Source organism: Elephas maximus, chromosome 1, assembly GCF_024166365.1.
Source record: "Elephas maximus indicus isolate mEleMax1 chromosome 1, mEleMax1 primary haplotype, whole genome shotgun sequence".
Classification (NCBI taxonomy): Eukaryota; Metazoa; Chordata; class Mammalia; order Proboscidea; family Elephantidae; genus Elephas; species Elephas maximus.
Genome location: NC_064819.1, coordinates 184,071,363 through 184,095,499, shown reverse-complemented (window position 1 = coordinate 184,095,499; position 24,137 = coordinate 184,071,363). Strand labels below are relative to the sequence as shown.

Below are 24,137 nucleotides of genomic sequence, written 5' to 3'. Positions count from 1 at the left end.
TAACCTATCAGTGGAGTAAAAAGAGTGCTATCACACCGTGGTGCTTGAGCTTCTGATTCTACCAGCATTCACCTAACGTTACTATTCTCATACATCTCCAATACTAGAGTGTTCAGAGACACTCTGACGTGTTCTCACTGGTGAAAAAACTGTTTTGACTATCATCAAGTATCTGAATATTCAGTGTTTCTGGCCCTTGGCACTGTCCTATACCTTGCCTGGTGTTTACAGGTGAAATAGGAACCATCTTTTTGGCCCTCTGTGAGCTTAATGATTCCTAAGAACTCTCGTGAAGTGAGCAAATGAGACAGAAACATGGCACTATTGATTATACTGATTACCTGCTTTGTGATTATTTTTGCTACTTCCCAGCCTTGCCAGACCCCTGATGACTTTGTGGCTGCCACTTCTCCAGGACATGTCATGATTGGAGGTTTGTTTGCCATTCATGAAAAAACCCTGTCCTCAGAAGAATATCCCAGACGACCAGAAATCCAGAAGTGTGTTGGGTGAGTAAAGCCTCAGAGAACACACTTAGATTTCAAGATTTTATCAAAGGACTAGGACATGTAATATGTTTATTTATATTAGCATCTGAAGTGTTTTAATAAAATGTAAACTTCTTGAGAGAGATAATATTCATTCCACATTGAACAACTATTTACTAAATGCTTACATTACCCAGGCCCTATTCCAGGCACTGAGGTTACAGAGGTGAATACACTAGACAGCTCCTGACTTCCATATGGCTTGCATGTGGAGGGCCCTGAAAATATTATAAGACTTAATTATCAGACAAACTATTACCTTAAACTGTCCCTCTTCTTTATTTTTTTTTAACCCAAAATGTTAACACTTATTTGCCAAACTTCGTATTTAGATGATCCACAATGATATTTTTATTCAAATGGTTTTATTTATCATTACTACCAATGAACTAAAAGGAAATTTCAGACTATCAAAGCCTGATCAATAATATCCTGCTTTCTTAATTAAAAAAAAAAAAAAATTAGTGAACCATTATTATGTATTAGGCAATGTTTGTAACCCTTTGTATACAGTGGTGGATGAGATAAACTTAACAGCAAATCAGTAGTCAAACAACCAAATGTTCTGGAATAATCACAAATCAAGAAGTAAACTGGAAAAGGCCTCTGAATGTGGAAACAGCTACGCTTCAAAACTAAAATAATGCATTTAATCTAGGAGAAGGTTGTTGGGCTTTTACCCAGAGACGTTTTACATGTAATTCTTAAGAGTCTTAATTTATCTGGTTTCCAAACACAGCAGATGAGAATCAGAAAATTAAAATAATGACTTGTGAGTCATAAAATTCAGGTACTTTTGCAGTAATAAAACGCTGACATCTAACTATAAAAAGAATTTAAAAATTAGATCCCTATATTGCAGAAGGAAACTCTGCTGACACAGTGGTTAAGAGCTACAGCTGCTAACCAAAAGGTCAGCAGCTTGAATTCACCAAGCACTGTTTGGAAACCCTAGGGTCAGTTCTACTCTGTCCTATAGGGTCACTGTGAGTAGAAATCAACTTGACGGCAATGGGTTTGGTTTAGATATTGCAGAATATTCTAAACTAATTGTTCAAAATGATCCCAGAATTTATCAGGAAAATGTTTAGTCCTGTCTCATGTACTATGTTTAAGAAACTGTGGCTTTCTATACTACCCTTTACAAAGATTTCTACCAAAAATTATTTTTAAATAAATAAAATTTATAGTCTTCAACAGATGAACTTCACTTATTCAGAAATATCTAATTAGAAACAGAGATGTGAATAAATGAGACATCAGCATGTCTATAAAAGAGTTCTGATTGCAAAAATGTTCTGATTCAAAAAAATACTTGTTTCCCAACAGCTTCGAAATATCAATCTTTCTTCAAACTCTTGCTATGATACACAGCATTGAGATGATCAATAATTCAACACTGCTATCTGGAGTCACACTGGGGTATGAAATCTATGACACTTGTACAGAAGTTACAGTGGCAATGGCAGCCACTCTCAGGTTTCTTTCTAAACTCAACTGCTCCAGAGAAATCATGGAGTTTAAGTGTGATTATTCCAGCTACTTGCCAAGGGTTAAGGCTGTCATAGGTGCTGGTTACTCAGAAATAACCATTGCTGTCTCCAGGATGTTGAATTTACAGCTCATGCCACAGGTAGGTCTTTTTCTATTTCCATACAGGGGTCTTGATCATATTCCTTATTATGAAAGAATCAGGGTAATCTTAGAAAACTAGTTAGGGGGTTGCTTTTACTTCAATATTTCTTATCAGTCAAAGAAAGGATGTGCCCTATTATGAACGGTATAGTGAAAAAAGTACTCGGTAAGTAGTTACCCCTCAATCTGTCAGGTCTAGTTTCCGACAGTTTTCAGCATAATTTAGATAAGATGCAAACGTCTGAGAGTATCAACACATTATTCATTGGATAATATGAAGAAAATATCAGTTGAATGATATGCAGAAAAATGAAGGAAGTAAGGGCTACAGGAGAATGATGGTCAAGGAAGGCCTCTTAAGGAAGTGACGTTGAGCGTGAAACTTGAATGAGAAGGGCAGTCAAGGGAAAATGGAGGAAGAGTGGAGAGTCTCTAAGCAGAGGAAGCAAGAAGTGCAAAGTTTGGAATGCCCAAAGAATATTTAAAAAGGTCACTATGGCTAAATCAGTTTAAGAAGAAAGGAGTAGAGTAAGAGAAGCATTTGTAGAGACAAGCAAGGACTAGGTCATAGAGTATCTTGAACACCATAGTACATTTTGCATTTGTTCTGAATGCGATGGGAAGGTTTTCAGCAGAGACTATTGAGCTGCTTATCTCCATATGATACAAGCCAATAATCAGGTTGTAAGCCAAAAGACTTCTGAATAACCAAAACAGACATTGGAGACCCCATGCGCTAAGTTCCTGCACACCACAATCATACGTTACTTAACATCCATGAGACGTTCTATGAAATAGAACATTCTGTGATTTGGATGTTGTGCAAACACCATATTATATACAGGCAGTCTCTGGATTATGAACGAGTTCCGTTCTTAAGTCTGTCTTTAAGTAGAATTTCTACCTAAGTCAGAACACTTAGGCACAAATTGTATCTAATGTCAGCTAGTCAAATGTTTGTCTTAGTATATAGTATATAGTGTGCCTTTCTACACATAAAAAACATTAAAGAAACACTTCAGAGACACTAAAACATCTTTAATAATATGGTAATAATAATAATGTTTGATGTGTGTCATGAAGTAGCACCCATCTGTTATTTTCGACCATTGTATTACCTCAAATTTTTAATATAATAGGCTTTATGAGGTTGATTCATAACTACAGGTTGTACATAAATTGGGCATTCTTAATCTAGGGACTGCCTTACTTAGTACCTATAAGGAGCTCTGGTGGTACAGTGGTTAAGCACTCAACTGCTAACTGACAGGCCGGTGGTTCCAATTCACCAGCTGCTCTTTGGGAGAAAGATGTGATAGTCTGCTTCCACAAAGATTTACAGCCTTGGAACCCAATGGGGCAGTTCAACTCTGTCCTACAGATCCACTATGAGTCGAAATTTAACTTGAATGGCAATGGGTTTGGTTTTGATTTTAGTGTGCCCGTACTGACGAAATAGCCACCAGGAAGCTATTGTTCACGACAGCCAGTTACATTCCATTCTCCAATTGGGATTTCTGAACTCTATCCAAACTTTATGGGACCACAGGCGTCTATGTCGTCGGACATTGCATGACCATACTCAAGAGTCAGGCAAGCCCCCCTTGGCTTTTATTTTCAGCCTACTTATCTTCATACCTGGGAGAAAGATGTGGCAGTACGCTTCCATAAAGATTTACAGCCTTGGAAACCCTACGGGATCGCTATGAGTCCATCCACTTGACGGCAGTGGGTTTGGTTTTAGTTTTTGGTATCTTCGTATTCAACCATTCTGTAACTTTCTCATGTCCCTGCTACCTAAAAAAAAAAAAAAAAAGTCCAAGGAAAATTAGAAGCCAAAGTTAGAAGGGAAAAAGATTTATTGTCATACTACCAAGAAATAACTATCTGGTAGAAGTGAGAAAACAGGAAATACATGTATATATGACATAATAAATGTGCATAAGAATTCAAAATATATAACTTTCTGGAACTTGAGTAAATAAATCATATAACCATAAAAAAGCCTGGTAATTCCATTATATTATAACCCAGTGAAGTTTTGTAATCAAAACCCCAAATTATCAAGAAATGTTAAAATTATATTTAATGATCTCTATTTAAAAAGACAAGCAGATAAGAAAATTATTTTTTAAAAGGCTGAAAGCTATACATAGGCAAAAATAATACTGTAGTTACTTTTCATTATAAAATAAAGAAGGGCTAGAAGTCCAATAAGATATAAACTACCAAAAAAAAGATCATTTAAAGAGATAACTGATGACTATGGTGTGTCACAAAAAAGTATTTATGTCATAAAGTTAATTGAATTTTATTTTAAAATTTTAATTAATTAAATGGTATATATGGTGAAAGATTGAAAGAGAAGAGGAGATAAGGACAATAGTTGGCATATTAGGATTGGTGCAATTTTAGATGATTATCTTTCTTTTATTGTTTTATTATACTTATACAACTCTAACAAGTAAAATGTAGAAGGATGAGAGTATAAGAGATTTTAGAAAGGATGCATCAAAAACAAAAGAACAGGAAGTTTAAGTCTTAAATGGCAAAAGCAAAAAGAATAATTCCCCAACCATATCAGAGATAAGGCTTTGGCTCAAAATTTCTAGAGTTATGCACAATGCTAGTTAAGTGATAAGTAAGAAAAGTAGACTAATTTAGCAATAGTTGGCTAAGGCAAAAAAGTGATTTCCGTGATACACAACACGAAAGGGAAGGGGCCCCTTTAGGCATAACACTGATTTTACACAAGTCCAGTCCTTACAACGCAGCTGAGCACAGCCATGTCCATACTGGGAAGATAACTAAGGTGCAGGGAATGTCCACCATGCTCTAGTATACATTCAAATTTCCTCCTTTAACAGTTAAAAAACCCTATGACTTTACAAGTAAATATATGTTCAGTAACTCTTCCAAATTAACTGGAACCAGAATGCTAACATTGTGTCCGACTCCAAATCCAAAGCCTAATGTCCTTCTACCATACTTTGTGGCTGCTGTAAACGGTAAATAAGAAAAAAAACAAAAAACTGAGTACTGACTGACTGAGCAAGTGACATAGTGCTATTGCAGCTAGGGAAGGTAATAATTCTACCTGGAATAAAACCACCAAGGATGTAAACCTGACAAAACTTTGCACATATCACCCATCACTGTCGAGTCGATTTCGACTCATAGAGCACACATTAGGTTTCCCAAAACGCCGATGCTTATTTGACTAGATCAGGGGTCAGCAAACTGCAGTCTGTGGGCCAAATGTGGCTCTCAAGTTCTTGAGTTCTCAAGCTACACGGACGGTTTTTTTTTACGTTTTTTAAAGCGTTATAAAAACAAAACAAAACACAAAGAATTTATGACAGAGACCACAAGTGACTCGCAAAGCCTAAATATTTTCTATCTGGCTCTACAGAAAAAGTTTTCTCACCCCTGGACTAGATGATTATTTGACTGGACAGTTTATTTTACCTGGAATAAAATCACCCAAGTTCTAAATTAGACAAAATTTTGAATTTTTCTCACCCCTGGACTAGATGATTATTTGACTGGATGGTTTATTTTATCTGGAATAAAATCACCAAAGTTCTAAATTAGACAAAATTTTGAACATATTAGGTGTTCCAAAATACACTTTGCTTACTTGTCTGGCTGCATTTTTTTCCTCTATTTACCTCTAAAGTATCTACGATTGGTCCTGGCCTGAGATGTTAGATATAGATGGATATAGAGGTACAGATAGAGATATAAGATAGAACCAGAACCATCAAGGGGCTTATACTGTACACAAAATGAAATGATTAGAGACCAGTGAATCTAAACCCATGACAAAGTGGTATCATGTCTTGAGCTATTTGTAAAGTAGAAGTTCATTGAAAGAGAAGGATGGAAAGGACCAGAGAATTTAGAGAAAGATATTTACAGAAATCAAAGAGAGGAACACCTATCACGAACGGTCACTTGGAACTCATGAACGCCATAACTAAAAGATTCTGTCAATTTCCAGGTGAGTTACGAATCAACTGCAGAAATTCTAAGTGACAAAAGTCGCTTTCCTTCATTTTTCCGGACTGTGCCCAGTGACTTCTATCAAACTAAAGCAATGGCCCACCTGATTCAGAAATCTGGATGGAACTGGATTGGCATGATAACTACAGATGATGACTATGGACGTTTGGCGCTCAACACTTTTGAAATTCAGGCTGCTGCAAAAAATGTGTGCATAGCCTTCAAAGAGGTTTTTCCAGCTTTCCTTTCAGATAACACCATTGAAGTCAGGATCAATCAGACACTTGAGAAAATCATTGCAGAAGCTCAAGTTAATGTCATTGTGGTATTTCTGAGGCAATTCCATGTTTTCAATCTCTTCAATAAAGCCATTGAAAAGAATATAAATAAGATATGGATTGCTAGTGATAATTGGTCAACTGCCACTAACATTGCCACCATTCCTAACATTAAAAGGGTTGGCAAAGTTGTGGGGTTTACCTTTAGAAGAGGGAATATGTCCTCTTTCCACGCCTTCCTTCAAAATCTGCCGATGTTCCCCAAGGACAAGAACAAACCCTTAAATGAATATGTCATGCTGTTGTCTGCCTGTGCATATGCCAAGGACAGTGATTTGAGTCAATGCATTTTCAACCGTTCTCTGAGGACTTTGGCCTACAAGGCTATAGAAAGGAACTTCTCCCTGAGAAATAACTTCCTGTGGGATTATACTGAGCCAGGAGTGGTTCACAGTATTCAGCTAGCAGTGTTTGCCCTTGGTTATGCCATTCGGGATCTGTGCCAAGCTCGAGACTGTCAGAACCCCAACGCCTTTCAACCATGGGAGGTACTAACTCATACATCCAAAAAAAAAAAAACCCCTTCCATCATTTTCCCCATTTCCCTCCCTTCCTTAACTCAAAATAGATTTATATTAACTATTCTTAATCTTATCCCTTTTATAACACCTTCAGTGTTTGAGTAAGCTGCATTTCTATCATAGCTCACTGTTCTTGAGGAAATAGAATTGTCATTTTACCTTCACCTGCTACTCTGATTCCTCAAAGTTGTGTGCTTTTCCTTTCCATGCATTTACAGATTTGTATTAGACCTTGCAGGTTTTCCAATGCTTCATATGAATTATTTCTTTCAATTCTCTTAACAAACATAGGAGTTAGACTAGGCAAGTTTAATGACCCTTTTTATTATTACTAGGTCTCTGGGTGGCACGAGTGGTTTGTGATCGGCTGCTAAACAAAGGGCTGGTGGTTTGAACCCTCCCAGTGGCATCGTGGAAGAAAAGCCTGGCAATCTGCTTCTGTAAAGATTCTGGACAAGAAAACCCTATGAAGCAGTTCTATTCTGTAACACACGGGATCGTCACGAGTCACAGTTGACTCAAGGGCAACGGGTTTGGTTTTTGGTTTTTTATTATTCCTAATTATTATGGATGAGGAAACTAAAGCTAGAGAGTACCAGAAGCAAGACTCCAGTCTGAGTCTTCTAACTTCGTGCCCACTGCTTTTCACTGTGCCATTGGTGGTTTATGGTAACTGAGGGTGGTCTCCCTAGAACACCAGCCTTCTTCAATGGAATGTTGTTGGGTCAATCATAGCAATGTCAATGACATACACATTCAAATGAACTATCAGTTGTGTGTAATAGAAGTCTTTCCTTTCTTCTCTCTGATTAGCCTGTTGTTGTTGTTTTTAGGTACCCTCAAGTCTGTAGCTTGTAGAAGCTCAAAGCTTAATGTGGTCTTATTTAATGAAAATTTTTCCATTGTGCTTTTTAATGTCTGTGAGCAAGGCATTTAAAAGTAAATTGCTTCTTTAAAAGATGATAAATTCTACTCATTAGAGACAAATAAATTTCTCAATAATGTGCATTCAAAGACAAACTTACATGTCTTAAGGGAGAATCATCTTCAAAAAATATATTTATTTTAAATCTGTAAGGGGCAAGAAGGTAAAATGGAATAAGGTTCAATTTTTCTGATGGTAAAAGTAGATATCCAGTACATATTATTTCTACCTTTGTCATTTTAACTACTAAAAAAAAAAAAACCTGTTCCTGTCAAGTCAATTCCAACTCATAGCGACCTGATAGGACAGAGTAGAACTGCCCCGTAGGTTTTCTGATGAGCAGCTGGTGGATTCAAACAGCCAACCTTTTGGTTAGCAGCTAAGCTCTTAACCACTGTGCCACCAGGCTCTTTTTTTTTTTTTTAACTATAAGCACCCAAAAACACAAGCTCCAAGGTTTGAGGTGACCAGTTTGGGTGGATCAAGTAATGGCCAGAGAGTGTTTTAAATCGCTCATTTTTAAACTAGTTTTCAGCTTCTAAATACCACCCACCACCAAAAATCTAAGAGGTTGTCGTATGCTGCTGAGTCAATTCCAACTCATAGCAACTCTATATAACAGAGTATAACTGCCCCAGAAGGTTTCCTAGGCTATAATTTTTATGAGAGAAGATCTCCTGATCTTTCTCCCACAGAGCTGCTAACCCATTGACACCCATTGCCTTCGAGTCGGGTTCAAACTGCCAACCTTTTGTTCAGCAGCCAAGCACTTAACCATTGTGACACCAGGGCTCCTTGATGAAGAGGTAAGACTAGAGATTAAGATCATATTTCAATTAAAACTCTCATATACATTTGCATATAATATAGTATTTTTAAAACACTTGGTTGAAAGAATACTTTTTAGTGTAAAACTTTAATAGAAAATGAGTATAAGCTATAAATTATCTTTCTCAAATCGCCAACACTCTTCACTAGCCTCTAAATTCAGCCAGACTTTTTCTAACATATTTCAATAGTTTTTGTCTGGTACACTGCAGAAAATCATGTTTCATTTTAAAATGTGGACTACCATACTGAAACCACCATGTGGAATTTTAGAAATGAGAGCTTAGGAGGAATGGAAGAAAAAAGACAATTATAGACACTGGTGGCGTAAAGAGGAGAGGATGTAACGAGCCTCATGAGGAAAGAGAAATACAAATAGCAAGAGCTTTCTTTACTTCCTAAAGATCAGGGAAAGTGTATCAGGAATAAGTCTTGAACATTCTGAGGAAAAGACTTGAGAAAGTATAATCTAAGCCAAATCTACTAAAACTTTTTATTTAAACACCAGGCGCCTGGGGTCACTCTTTATGCCCCTGAGAGCCTGTTTATCTAGAAACAAACAGAAACAGATTGGAAAGGAGGACTGTGGGTGACTAGCTCCTTTGATCACGATGTGCATGAGCCACATCTTTGTCAGATTCAGTGGGGCAAATAATGCAAACAATGGTCTTTTTATGAAGAAACCTGCATAGACATTAAATTTCAAAGATCATCAACTCAACAGCAACTGGCTTGGTTTTTGGTTTTAATCAAAGATATGTTCTTGAGGATTATTTTGTTCCCTAACAAAATTCACAAAAATTTAAACAACATTTTCTCAATGATTATTTGGAGTCAAATTATTTTGAAGGGGTTAGTTTTTCCCAGTGCTTAAGAATAATACTGTGGCTTGAGATTTCAGTGACATCTGTAAGCAGTACTCAGGGGTATCACAGTCACACTTGTTTTACTTCAATAGATTTTTAATGTTTCTCAGGTGTGTGTGAGGATACTACCCCCTTGCCACTAGTGATTTTGGTTTTATTTTTTGCCCTTCCACTTCTGATGATATATAGGGTAGTAGGTGATGTATATGAGAGAAGAGAATGTCAAACTGCTATTCATGTAATTATTTAGCAAATATATGTTGGGCGTTTCAATGTTCTAGGCACTGTGTTGAGTGTTGAAGTTATTATGGGCAATAAGAAAGAATTCCTTCCTTAATGAAGTTTCCTTCGCACTGGAGCATGTAATTGAACAACTAAAGGAGCTGGTTACAATGCAGGATGATGCATTACAATGCTTCATTTAAACACAAGATGGCAGAGAAGCACATAATTGAAGCAGCTAATTCAAAATTAGTGGTTCAGAAAACACTTTCCAAAGAACAATGGCATCTCTGATAAATATGATGAGCTGGTAGGAGTTAGCCAGGTAGGAGTTAGACAAAAAAAAACCTCTAGCAAAGTCCCAGAGAGGAGAGAAAGCATGGCGTTCTCAAGCCAGAAAATGGCAGCATAGGGCTGGAGTCTTGTATGGAAGCTGTAGGTAAATTGAGATTGGAGGGGTTAGTGAAGGACTTATCACTAGGGTCTTGTCAACCAAAGCATCTCAAACATTGATGTGCAGTTGAATTGCCTGGGAATCTTGCTAGAATGCAGACGCTGGTTCAGTAGTTCTTGAGTGGGACCTGAGAGTCTGTATTTCTAACCAGCTCCCAGTACTGATACTGTTGCTGACACTGCTGGCATTAGGTTCATCCTTTAAACAGAAAGATCGGCTCCTAACTGAAATGAGGGAAGTTGGACTTGATAGAGCAACGGGGCCCAATTAAAGATATTTTTAAGCAGAAGAGTGGTTTTCTATTTCAGAAACAGAATTCAGACTGCAATGTGAAGTGATTAAGGGACACAAGACTGGAGGTGAAAAGATCAATTTGATAATCCAGGTTTAAGAGGAGGGTGCCTTAAACTACAAGTGTGACACAGATGATGGGAGATGTACACATGGACACTAAGAGGAAGGATGAAGAGCATTTGAACGTAGATCGGATTTAAAGGATGACTGAGAGTAGCAAAGATGTTGCCAATGATTCCAAATTTGAGCAACTGCTATCATTTGTCCAGATGGAAATAGACATAAATGGCGATCTGGTGGGGAGAAGAAATATTAAGCATTCCATTTTGGATATGTTGAGTTTGAAGAATTTATGAGACATCCAAGTGTAGCAGTCTAATACTTGAATATTAGTTCAGTAGTCAGGAGAGATGTGTGCTGAGCTAAGCTTGATTTTGGATTAGTATGGATAAAAATAGCTAACACTTTTTAAGGCCTGCTGTACTACCAGAAGTAGCAGTTGCTCTCAAGTCGACTCTAACTTATGGCCACCCAATATATGTCAGAGGAAAACTGTGCTCTGTCGGGTTTTCAACGGCTGATTTTTTGGAAGTAGGTTTTCCAAGGAGCCTCCGGAGTGGAGCATGTTAACGGTTTGCACCACTCTTCTAGTCATTATAATATTATGGTAGGTCTACAGCACTCACGTTCTTTATATTCCATCCTAAAGAAGTGGCAAGAGAGAGCGCTGTTGGTGAACCAAACTTGCAGCAGTTTAGAGATGGAAGGGATTTTAGCCAGGAAGGGTTTGGCCCACATTTGCTCACATAGCAGTAAAGCTGCCCTAGCCTTAGTTCAGGGTGCTTTCTGCTACCCCTCAGAAAGTTTCACAAAAGAAAAGAGCATAGTCTGGGCGCTAGGACAGAGATGTAAGACTGCTCTCTCTGCTATTCTCTAATTCACTAACATAAATACTTCTTTCCACAAGCACAGCTCACTTGTGAGGATAGAGTGGATAGATAGGATAGAATGGATAGATAGAGCAATTAAGGAAATGAAAAACATCAACCACAAGAACTTAAACGGCATAGCCTCCAGGCCTTGCATTCTTAGAAGCAGGACATTACCATATATAGGAGAAAAACATAATAATGGAAACGTGAATACCATTCTCTTTGTTTTTCTAGTGTCAAATTTATAACGAATTTCAGTTGTCATGAAAAAGTAATAAAAGATTGACGAAAAAAGAATTTAACAGTTTAATAACTAGAGTGTTAATGTTCAAAATTTACCTTAATCCAAAGCAAATGTTCTACCGTGTTTAATGAGTAATGAAGGCTCTGTTTATTTGCCTCCACCTTCTTTCCTGTAAGAACAAGCATAGAATTGCTCTAGTTTATTTACACTATTCAATGTTATCGTTATTTACAGAATGTGTATGTGTCAGAACTTTACCCTCTAGAACCTAATTAAATGCAGGAAAAAACAGATGGAAATTATAGTTCAAACACAAAAGTGAAAGAGGATATGTTACTGGGGCTTAAATGTGCGTAGGGCTTAAGGAAGCATCAGAAGAAAAACCGGTATACAGGTGAAGGTGGAAACATTGCAGGCAGGCCCTTACGAATTTTTTCTGTTTAATTCTACTTTTTTCTTCCAGGCGATTGCTAGGGTAAGGTTTTGTTGGTTAATTTCACCATAGATGTTAGTCCACCGAGATGTTGTCTTGCTTCTTTAACGCAATACTAATTAATTTACATTTGTTAGAAGAACTAATAAAATAAATAGGCCCATTTAGAGATTTTGCTAAAATGGTATTCAGTCATTGACATGACTGTTCTAGCTAATAGATTTACCATAAAACATTACTTCATTTTCTAATATTCTATTCACTAAAAAAAAAAAAAAAAAAAAATTAAAGGAAAGAAACATTCATAAAAGAGTAAATGTGAAGGAAGCTAAACAGAATACTTTCTGCCTCATTCTGTAGATTTTGAGCCAACAACAGTCACATAGGATCATAGGTTTCAATAATCAGTGGACCCAAAGCATTCAGAAAAAAATCATTGCCCTCGAGTCAATTCCAACTCACGCGGCCATACAGGACAGAGTAGAACTGCCCCAGAGAGTTTCCAAGGAGCTGCTGGTGGATTTGAACGGCTGACCTTTTGGTTAGCACCCAAACACTTAACCACTGCGCTATTCAACTGGTAGCACCAGAACTGAAACCTGTTTTCCTATCAGTGTTACTTCACTGCAGCACAAGTTCATTACAGCTGCGTCATTTGTAAGTAAAACATTTCCTCTCCTAGCTGTATTGCATGTACGTTCTCACTACACAAATTGGGTAGCAAGACAAATAATTGTTCATCATATTTCTTGGCTCTTGGCTCTTGAGTTAAAAAAAAAAAAAGAAAATCATTTTATGAATTCAATTAGAAGTAAAATTTAGAGGCCACTGTAGTATGCACAGAAACCCTGTTGGCATAGCGGTTAAGAGTTGGGCTGCTAACCAAAATGTCAACAGTTCGAATCCACCAGGCACTCATTGGAAACCCTTTGGAGCAGTTTTAGTCTGCCCTAAAGGGTCACTGTAAGTCGGAATCGACTTGTGGGTAACAGGCTTTTGTTTGTTTGTTTGTTCACTATGCACCGGCCCCTGTGGTGCAATGGTTAAGAGCATAGCTGCTAACCAAAAAAGGTTGCCAGTTGGAATCCACCAGCCGATTCTTAGAAATCCCATGGGGCAGTTCTACCCTGTCCTACAGGGTTGCAATGAGTCAGAATTGATTCAACGGCAACAGATTTGGTTGGTTTGGGTTTATTGCGCATACTAGGAGTCCCTGGGTGGCACTGTTCATCACCATGATTGGAACCCACTCCATGGCCACTGTTTTGGTTTTTACGATGCACTCAATCACTGAAACAGACTTGAGACCCACTGGAGACAACAAGGCTCCACCTCCCACCAAATGGGTAACAAAGTATGGTCTTAAAGGGTGGGCACCAGCAGCTGCTTTACATCTACCAACTAAACTTCTCGGGTGGAGACATTCCTCAGGGTAGGCCTGAGGAGTAGGATGCTGTTTGTAGCTGTCTCTTCTGCCTTCATTTTGGAGATGGTGAACATGATAACTGCTGGTTTGGATTACCTGCTCAGACCAAGTCGTTTGTGACTCTAGAAGGAAAGGAAGAATTTTCCTCCCTTCCATAACTCCAGAAGGCATGTTGGTGATTACTCTGGAGTCAGAAAGAAAAAATAGTGAAGAAGATTTTGAATTAATGTGTTGTTAGATGTGTTGGAAAGACCCCAGAATGAAAGTCAGGATGTGTGTCCTCAGATAAATCACTTCGCCTCTCAGTGCCTGGGGGATCTCATCTAAGAAAGAGGAAGATAATCCCTACATGCCTGCTTCACTGAGTTGTTATGGGATAAAAGGGCATCAAACATATGACTATTAATAAGTAATAGATGAATGTTATTTATTTGCACAATGTCCTTATTAGATAATAATAATACCTATTAATACCTAACTTTTAATCTGTTCCAGATACTGGGCTAAACTCTCTACGGGTATAATTATATTTAATCCTTACAATACTGTATAAGGTAATTTCTACTATCCTCATTTTACAGATGATGAAGCTGAGGCCTAGAAAAAATATAACTGTCAAGATCACACCATGAGATAGAGAGCCAGAATTGGAATCCAGGATTCTTCTTTATAGGACACATTCTGAAATGCTGCCATGTGGATAAACACAGATGCTCAGATTCTAGTATTACGGGCTAGAAAAACCACCATCCATAGAAATTAGCTTGGTTTCTCAAATTCACATAGCAAGGCTTTGGCAAAAATGAGGCCAGAACTCATTCTTGAATGGTTACCGTATCGTTAAGAACCTCTCTTAACCAGTTAGTGCACTCACTGATCCAAAATGCCTTTTTTTCCTTCTAATTTTTAAGTGATATTCCTTGTAAGACTGCTCTAATTGGGATTATGAATACACTTACAGTGTGCATTCAGTGTTCATTTCTGTTTTTATCTTTTATAGTTACTTGATGTGCTGAAAAATGTGACGTTCACTGATGGAAAGAATTCATTTCATTTTGATGCTCATGGGGATTTGAATACTGGATATGATGTTTTGCTCTGGAAGGAGATCAACGGCCATATGACTATCACCAAGATGGCAGAATATGACTTGCAGAAGGATGTCTTCATCTTTACAGACCAAGAAACAAAAAATGAGTTCAGGAATCTTAAGGTAACTTTGTGGTAGACTGCTTTGTAGCATTAAGCTTGACTCATTCAAAATCAACTGGCCCCGCAACTGCAAAAGTACTTGACCCCACCAGGACCCTCAGTGATCCTTCAACCTCTTTACTGTACAATATGTACATTACATTAAACTGGATTACATCCACAGGTATAGGAGTAAATTCCAACACATATTTTGGGGAGACACAATTCAATCCATAACATCATTTTACTTCACTTACCAGATAATTATTCTCCTCCCCATGAAATGCTTTGTTTGCTTGCTTCTATAACACTACACACTCTCTCTCTTTTTTTTTTTTAGTACACATATTGTTTTATAACATTGGTTAACAACCCCACCACATGTCAACACTCTCCCTTCTCAACCTTGGGTTCCCTATTACCAGGTTTCCTGTTCCCTCCTGCCTTCTAGTCTTTGCCCCTGGGCTGGTGTGCCCCTTTATTCTCGTTTTGTTTTATGGGCCTGTCCAATCTTTGGGTGAAGGGAGAACCTCAGGAGTGACTTCATTACTGAGCTGAAAGGGTGTCCAGGGACCATACTCCCAGGGTTTCTCCAGTCTCTGTCGGGCCAGAAAGTCTGGTCTTTCTATTCCAGTTAGAGTTTTGCTCCACATTTTCTCCAGCTCTGTCTGGGACCCTCTATTGTGATCCCTGTCAGAGCAGTTGGTGGTGGTAGCTGGGCACCATCTAGTTGTATTGGACTCAGTCTGGTAGAGGCCGTGGTAGATGTCGTCTATTAGTCCTTTGGATGAATCTTTCCCTTATGTCTTTAGTTTTCATTCTTCCTTGCTCCTGAAGGGGTGAGACCAGTGGAGTATCCTAAATGGCCACTCACAGGCTTTTAAAACCCCAGACGCTACTCACCAAAGTAGAATGTAGAACATTTTCTTTACAAACTCTGTTATGCCAACTGAGCTAGATGTTCCCAGAGACCATGGTCCCCACAGCCCTCAGCCCAGCAATTCTATCCCGCAGGGAGTTTGAATGTATCTATGGAGCGAGCTTCCATGACCTTGCCTTGTACAAGTTGTGCTGTTTTCCCCTGTATTGTGTACTGTCATACCCTTCACCAAAGTTACCACTTACCTATTGTCTATTTAGTGTTTTTCTATCCCCACCCTTCCCCTCCCTTGTAATCATCAAAGATTGTTTCTTTTTGACACGACACTCTCTTGATTTTCTTCTTTTGCTGGTTCCTTATCATTCCCTAGAAAAATAAAAACCCCATTGCTATAGAGTCGATTCTGACTCATAGCAACCCTATAGGACAGAATGGAACTGCCCCATAGGTTTTCCAAGGAGTGGCTGGTAGATTCAAACTGCTGACCTTCTGGCCAGCAGCTGAGCTCTTAACCACTGCACCACCAAGGCTCTTATCATTCTCATTGCCTCTAAATATTGGAGTTCCCCAGGGCTCATAACTGATCCTCTTTTCTGTCTGCAGTTTTCCTTAGTGATCTCATCCATTCGCATGGTTTTAAATGCCTTCTATATGCTGATGCCCCCATCCCCTAGATTTTTAGCTCCAGGATTCTATCCCAAGTAAATATACAACTGCCTATTTGGCATCTCTACTTGGATTATGGTGTTAACAAAGAATATTGAATATATCATGGACTTCCAGAAGAACAAAGGACCCTGTCTTGAAAGAAGTACAGGCAGAATGCTCTTTAGAAGCGAGGATGGCAAGACTTCATTTCACGTACTTTGGACATGTTATCAGGAGGGACTAGTCCCTGGAGAAGGATGTCATGTTTCGTAAAGTAGAGGGTCAGTGAAGAAGAGGATGACTTTCGATGAGATGGATTGGCACAGTGGCTGCAAAAATGGGACCAAGCATAGCTTGAGGATGGCCAGGACTGAGCAGTGTTCCATTTTGTTGTACATGGGGTCACTGTGAATTGGAACTGACTCAAGGGTACCTAACAAACACAACATTTAAATATCTAATAGTCATTTTAACTTAATATCTCCAAAACTGGTCGGCTGATATTCTCTCCAAAACCTACCCGATTTCAACAAATGGCAACTTCCTTCCCCTAGTTGCTCATGCAAAAGCCTGGTAGAATCCTGGCTTCCTTTCTTTCTGTCACACCCCACGTCCAATCTAGGCTGTACTTTCAAAATGTGTCCAAAATCTGACCACTTTTTACCCTCTACTCCACTGCTACCACCGCACCCCAAGCCACAATTCTCTCTCATCCCAATTATTACAGCAGGCTTTTGACTGCTCTCTGCTTCCACTTTTATTCCCTTCAGCCTGTCCTCAAAACAGCAGCCTGGATAATCCTGTAAAATACAGTATTCTCAGAAATCCTTCTATGGCATCCTATTTTCTATTTGGGTAAAAGCCAATGTCTTTAAAGACTACAAGCCCTACATGACCTGCTCTCAATACCTCTCTGACCTTATCTCCTACTATCCCCCTTACTTTTGCCCATCTCTTATAACCCCACAGGTCTTCCTGCTATTGTATACCTGCCGTCCTTGCTCCGAGCTCAAGCCCTTTGTACCTCCTGTTTCCTTTGCCTGTAATAATCTTCAACGATGTCCATATGGTTTACTTTTTCACTTTCCTTCAATTTTTCTAAAATGTCACCTTTTAAGTGAAGCCTTCCCTGGCCACCCTAATTAAAATCGCAACATCTCACCATCCTTTCATATACACTGTCCTGTCTTTATTTTATCCTTAGCACTTATCACTATCTAGCATTCTGTACATTTTGCTTATTTTTATCTTGTTGATAAAAGAGGATGACTTTCGATGAGATGGATTGGCACAGTGGCTGCAAAAATGGGACCAAGCATAGCTTGAGGATGGCCAGGACTGAGCAGTGTTCTATTTTGTTGTACATGGGGTCAAACAGCCTTGCCAACTAGAACTTAAGGTCTATGTCAGCGGGGATTTTTGTGTTTCATTTCCTGCTGTATCTCCTACAACTAGAAAGCTTTTGTTAGCTGCCATTGAGTTGTTCCAACTCTTGGTGACCTTATGGACAACCTAATAAAATCTTGCCCAGTTCTGCTCCATCTTCATGACTACTGGCATGTTTGAGTTCATTTTTGTGGCCATTGTGTAGTACCTTCCAACCTAGGGAGTTCATCTTCTAGCACCATGTGGGCCAATATTCTGTTGTTTCCATAGGCTAATTTTCAGAAGTAGATTTCCAAGCCTTTCTTCCTAGTTCGTCTTAGTCTAGAAGCTCTTCTGAAACCTCTCCACCATGGGTGAGCCTGCTCATATTTGAAATGCCAGTAGCACAGCTCCCAGCGTTTAAAAAAAAAAAAAAAACACAACAAACCACCAGAGTACAGAACAATATGATGAACAAACAACTAGAATAGGGGCTGGCACATAGTAGGCATTCAACAAATATTTATTGTGTGAAAGAATGAATTCTGTTGTAAATCACTGTCCGTAGTCTAAGTTTCCCTGTCAGAAGTTTCAGTAAAACAAAATACTTTTCCTTTGGAAGACAGAAATTTAGCTTTCCTTCTATGCTCTCAAACTTTCATCATCATCTTTATTAATTCACCATTATCCCCACAAGCACCTTATGAACCCAGTACTCTGCTTTAACTTTAACTTAAACTGAACCTTTTTGGCTACGCTGTGACTCCTTTTCTTATTAAACACAGAAAGGATTCTGTATTATTTTTGTAGAAAGAACTGTTTTTAATTATTACTGAGACTTATCTCCTGACTATAGGGAAGACACTCAATGAGAGGGAGGTGACAAAATGACTAAGAACTGAATAGAGCTTTTAATAACTACATGGAAGGGGCTGACAACCATGAAAGAGGACAAGTCCTCCTTTCTAAAGGAAACACACACATATTTCAAGAATGTAGTGGAAGCTAACAATAAACAATAAAAACCAAAAATCAAACCCATTGCTGTCAAGTCAGTTCTGACTCATAGTGACCCTACAGGACAGAGTAGAACTGCCCCCATTGGGTTTCCGAGGCTGTAAATCTTTACAGAAGCAGACTGCCACATCTTCCTCCCCAAAGAGCCACTGGTGGGTTCAAACGGCCAACCTGAGATCAATTAGGTGGAATTTCAAGATCCTCTTATCAATCTACAGGCTAAATGGGAGTATTAACATTTCTGGTAAATCACCAAAACCCACAGTCCAAAACATGTGATAAACCTAAATCTGTTGATACCTCAGAGTTATCAATACCTGACTTTAGAATGTGTTTGCTGTCTCTTGATGTGGATGGAGAAAGGATATGGTGTTGCTGGGAAAGAAGATTGCACGTTTATCCCTAATGATGTCTGGCTTTATCTAACAGTCAAATCTTTTTGTGTCCTTTGTGCACCCTTCCAGAGAGTGGGTACTTCAGATTAAAATTTTGCCCTGGAGAATCCACAAGGCAGACATTCTCCTTGCTGAAAACCCAGGTCAACAATAATTATGTTGGGAAGAAGAAAGCAACTATTTGTGGACACAGGGCCCATGATCTTGGCTGCTTTTCTCTCTCAGATCTTTCTAATCTCTCAGAGAAAAGACTGGTGAGCTTAGAGCTTTGATTGTGTTCCAGCCTCAGCCTTAGCCGTTCAGAGAGTCTTGAGAAAGCCTCATTTAACCATTCAGCCCTGGCTTCCTAGGGTAAGGGTGAAACGATGACAGCGATTCATTTCACAATATGCCACAAGAAAGGGACTATGAATGGAAAATAGTAACATAGCTGAAGTGCTAAGAATTATTAGCTAAATAGGAAGCATAGGGTTCCATACAAGTAGAATGTTGCTGTGTGTGGTTCACACTGTGACATGCAGAATTATAACCTAAATTCTCAGAAGGATTTAAATATTATTTATATCTCAAAGGTTGTCTTGTTAACTTCCACTCTAGTAGTTTTAAATTAAATGTGGTCCATTGTTATGCTTTTTAGGTTTAAACTGAACATGGTCCTTGAACTAGGACCTTTGCACAGCATGATTACTTTCTCCTAAAGAATATAAGAGCCTGATAATTTCCCATTTTCTTATAGAGTTGAACTCCTTCTAAAGTACAGAATCAGAAATTTCCATACCATCATTTCCTTCTTTCATTCCACCACTACACGTTTCTCATTCTGCTGGGGACTTCTCAAATAGCTAATTTCCATAATTTGCTTACAGAAGTTTTTAGTGTGACAAAAACTGTGTTCTTCCTAAAGCAGTTACTCCATGAGAAACATTTCATATTTCTTAAAGTCGTTCACGTTCCTCCAGATGGCAAAAAAAGTCTATTCTCTGAAAAAAGATCAAAATACTGTTTAGTAAATACACCTTTATACTGTGTCAAAGTTCGTTACGATAATTCTTTTTAAAAAATCTATTTGGGATTTCTTTCCACTTTTAACATAGCAAATTCCATCTAAATGCTCCAAGGAATGCAGCCCTGGACAGATGAAGAAAACTACAAGAAGTCAACATATTTGTTGCTATGAATGTGTGAACTGTCCTGAAAATCACTACAGTAATCAGACAGGTAATTACAGTCACTACAACACAAGGTGGTGCACCTGAAGCCTTTCTCCTAGGATTTTTTTTTTTTTTTAAATTTTCCTTGAATCCTATTTTGGTTTATTTTTTCATTTGATAAAAAAGCTTCCCATGCTCTTGATAATTTAAATTACAATGAAATTTCATTCGATCTTAGAATCTGCTCTATTATATCAATAGCACAGCCAACTAAAAAAAAAAAAGTTAAAAGTAACTTCACTTCCAGGGGAAAATGTCATTCCCCCACCATCCCTGCTCCAGCAACTCTTAAAATACAAGGCAATATCTATGTGTTTCCATACAGACATGCCTGGCTTGTAATTGGACCACAATTAATATAAATAAAAAGAATGGCGAATTAACTAAACTCAGCATAACAGAAATCCAGAGGTTAAGAAACAGGTGTGCATACCCTGGAGATCTCACTACGCCTACTTACCAAAGAGCAAAAGTTAAGCCTGAAAAGAAAGAACCTTCTTTGAGACAAGAGTACCAACTACTGACAGAGATGAGGCGCTAGTGACTGATTGTTTGCCAACCCTATCTTTAACAGTTTTACCAGATCACAGCAAAATACACAAATTAAAGAACAGGAGTGAGGTCAGCAGCCTTAGGAGCCCTAAAAGGAGCTATCAGCACTTTCCCTAGAGTTAAACCTACTTTAAAAGCATTCCTATTCATCTTCTACAAAAGCTGAGCACCCCAGAGATGAAATAGGACCCAAATGGCTCTTCTTTTTTTATTAGCTTCAAGGATGCAGAAGTTTAACAAGATTCCAATATTCATGTTCTGTCACTGTCTCACAAAATGGCATTTACTCCAACCTGAGATGGATCATGCTGCCTAAATAATTAGATAATTGCGGGGGAATGGGGGTATTTCCAGGCAATAGAGTGATTAGCAACTATCTGCCAAGTGGGATAAATAAAAACGCTGAGAAGTATATGCCATTTATTTCCCAAAAAGATGTACAATAATCTTTCAAGATCTAAGCTGGGTTGTCTTCTTATAACCGGGAAAAATTGCTTTCATAAACAAGAATTGAAAACTGAGTACACTTTAGAGGAAAAGCAGTTATGATGATCTGAAATCTTGTTCTTCTCTATGTATCCAACACCAAACATGGCTCTAGTACATAGAAAAGTTTAGTAAGTACTCACTGAATGAATGAAACAGCAGATACTGGCAGCAGTGGTCAAGGGGTAGACAGGAGAAAAATAGTTATTTGTAAAAAAGTAGGTTTTGGAGAAAGGTCCCTCCTTGTGCAAATGGTTTGAGTGCAAACAGTTGGCAAGTCACTTCCACCCATAGGTGCCTCACAAGAATGGCCTGGAAATCTACTTCTCAAAGATCAAACAAAAAAACCCATTGCCAATTCTGACTCATAGTGACCCTATAGGACAGAGTAGAACTGTCCCATAAGGTTTCCAAGGAGTGGGTGGTGAATTCAAACTGCCAACCTTTTGGTTAGCAGCCATAGCTCTTACCCACTGAACCACCAGGGTTCCACTGAAAACCCCATGGGGCACAGTTCTACTCTGATACACATAGGGTCATCGTGCGTCAGAACTGACTCAGTGGCAGTGGGTTTAGGGTTTGGAAAGGGAAGTATGCTAGAAAGGTCATGAAATTTATAAATAGAAATACAGCCTGATTGTGAGGCTAATAAGGAAGGGAACATAGAAAATTTAAAAAGTTGAATGGGCACTGGGGAGTTTAATCACATGATGCCCTGAGATAAAATTTTTGGAAGCAGTTGGGACCCACCATTTTCAGGGGGTGGAAACAGGGAGAAAATGCAATCACACCCAGCAAGGCTCCACTCTAATACCAAGTATTCATGCCACACATGCAGTCAGAATCAGCATAAATAATTTTTGAGCTGATCAATACCAGAGTGAGACACTTAATTTTACTAGCTTCCTGGGGGAAAATAAACTTTAATTCTTCATCAGCAGCCATTAATTATAATCTTGTGGTATCTCACTTTCAGGAAGAGACTTCGAGCTTTTAGTGTGGTCTAGCTGTATGGCTCTTAGTTTTAAAAGACCAGCAACCTTATTCATAACAGCAGCTCCCATGTACTGAGTGCTTACCGTGCCAAGCTCCATGCAAAGCGTCTTATATGCATTATCTTATTGAATGCAACAACCCAATCTAGCAGAGTCTTTTTTTTTTTTTAAGAGATTTGGAAAGAGGCTTGCAAAGGTCAACTAGCTGTTTCAAGATCACAGAAATAGTAAGTGGTAGAACCAGAACAAGAACCTGAGATACATCTGATTCCACAGCTCACGCTTTTAACAGAGCCACCAGTAATAAATTCATAAAAGACTAGTGTCTATCCTGAGTATGTATATTAATTTCCTAATGACTAGCAGCACAGCTAAGGTTTGGTCTTTCTCTTTCTCTCTCTTCCCCTCCACCTTTTCTCTTACCTTTGGCCTACTCTCTCACTTTCTTTGAGTTCTGTGCACGCTTTATTTTAATATGTAATCAATATGACAATAACATATATCTGTTTTCAGTCAGGTCTACTACATACAAGGAGTCTCATTTGTAGTATTGTGAGCCATCACCTAGTTTAAATGTTCACAAAGTTAACTGACTTTCCTCTGTCTTTTTAGATATGGATCACTGCCTTTTATGCAACAACGAAACTCACTGGGCCCCTGTAAGGAGCACCACGTGCTATGAAAAGGAAGTAGAGTATCTCAACTGGAATGACTCCCTGGCTATCCTACTCCTGGGCCTCTCCCTACTGGGAATCATGTTTGTTCTGGCCATTGGCATAATATTTACAAGAAATCTGAACACACCCATTGTAAAATCATCCGGGGGATTGACAGTCTGCTATGTAATCCTCCTCAGTCATTTCCTCAACTTTGCCAGCACGGGCTTTTTCATTGGAGAACCACAAAGCTTCACATGTAAAACCAGGCAGACACTGTTTGGTGTGAGTTTTACTCTCTGCATCTCCTGCATTTTGATGAAGTCCCTGAAAATTTTGCTAGCCTTCAGCTTCGATCCGAAGTTGCAGAACTTCCTGAAGCGCCTCTACAAACCCATCCCCATTATCTTCACTTGCACAGGTATCCAGGTTGTCATTTGCACTCTCTGGTTAATTTTTGCTGCACCTGTAGTGGAGGAGAATGTCTCCTTGCCTAGAGTCATTATCCTGAAATGTGAGGAAGGATCCATGGTTGCATTTGGCTCCATGCTGGGCTATATTGCCATCTTGGCCTTTATTTGCTTCATATTTGCCTTCAAAGGCAGGAAGTTACCTGAGAATTACAACGAAGCCAAATTCATAACATTTGGCATGCTCATTTACTTCATAGCTTGGATTACATTCATCCCTGTCTATGTGACCACATTTGGCAAATACCTACCTGCAATAGAGATTATTGTCATTTTGATATCAAATTATGGGATCCTGTTTTGCACATTCTTTCCCAAATGTTATGTTATTCTTTGGAAGCAAGAGACCAACACAAAATCTGCCTTCCTCAAGATGATTTATAGTTACTCTTCCCACAGTGCAGGCAGCCTTGCCATGAGCCAAGCTTCGCTGGACTCCACCAACAGCAGTCTGGGAATGACCAACCCCAATGCTGACGGCAAGTCTGCAGCCTCACAGAAAAACAAAGCCCTTCAGCACAAGCATTTGCAGATATATGCAGAGAAAATATTCCAGGAGTATCTAAAACTTTGCCTCGAAAAAGAATTTCAAGTATATGA

The 24,137-nt window shown here is 38.7% G+C and overlaps 1 protein-coding gene across 1 annotated transcript; it reads left to right on the top strand.

The window, feature by feature from the left end:
• The first annotated feature begins 315 nt into the window (after positions 1-315).
• Positions 316-24,137, top strand: GPRC6A (G protein-coupled receptor class C group 6 member A). Its single transcript, XM_049875552.1, is given in 7 exon segments — positions 316-509; positions 1,878-2,181; positions 6,187-7,014; positions 14,672-14,884; positions 20,262-20,385; positions 23,024-24,052; positions 24,055-24,137. Coding segments are annotated over 7 exon segments (2,775 nt in total).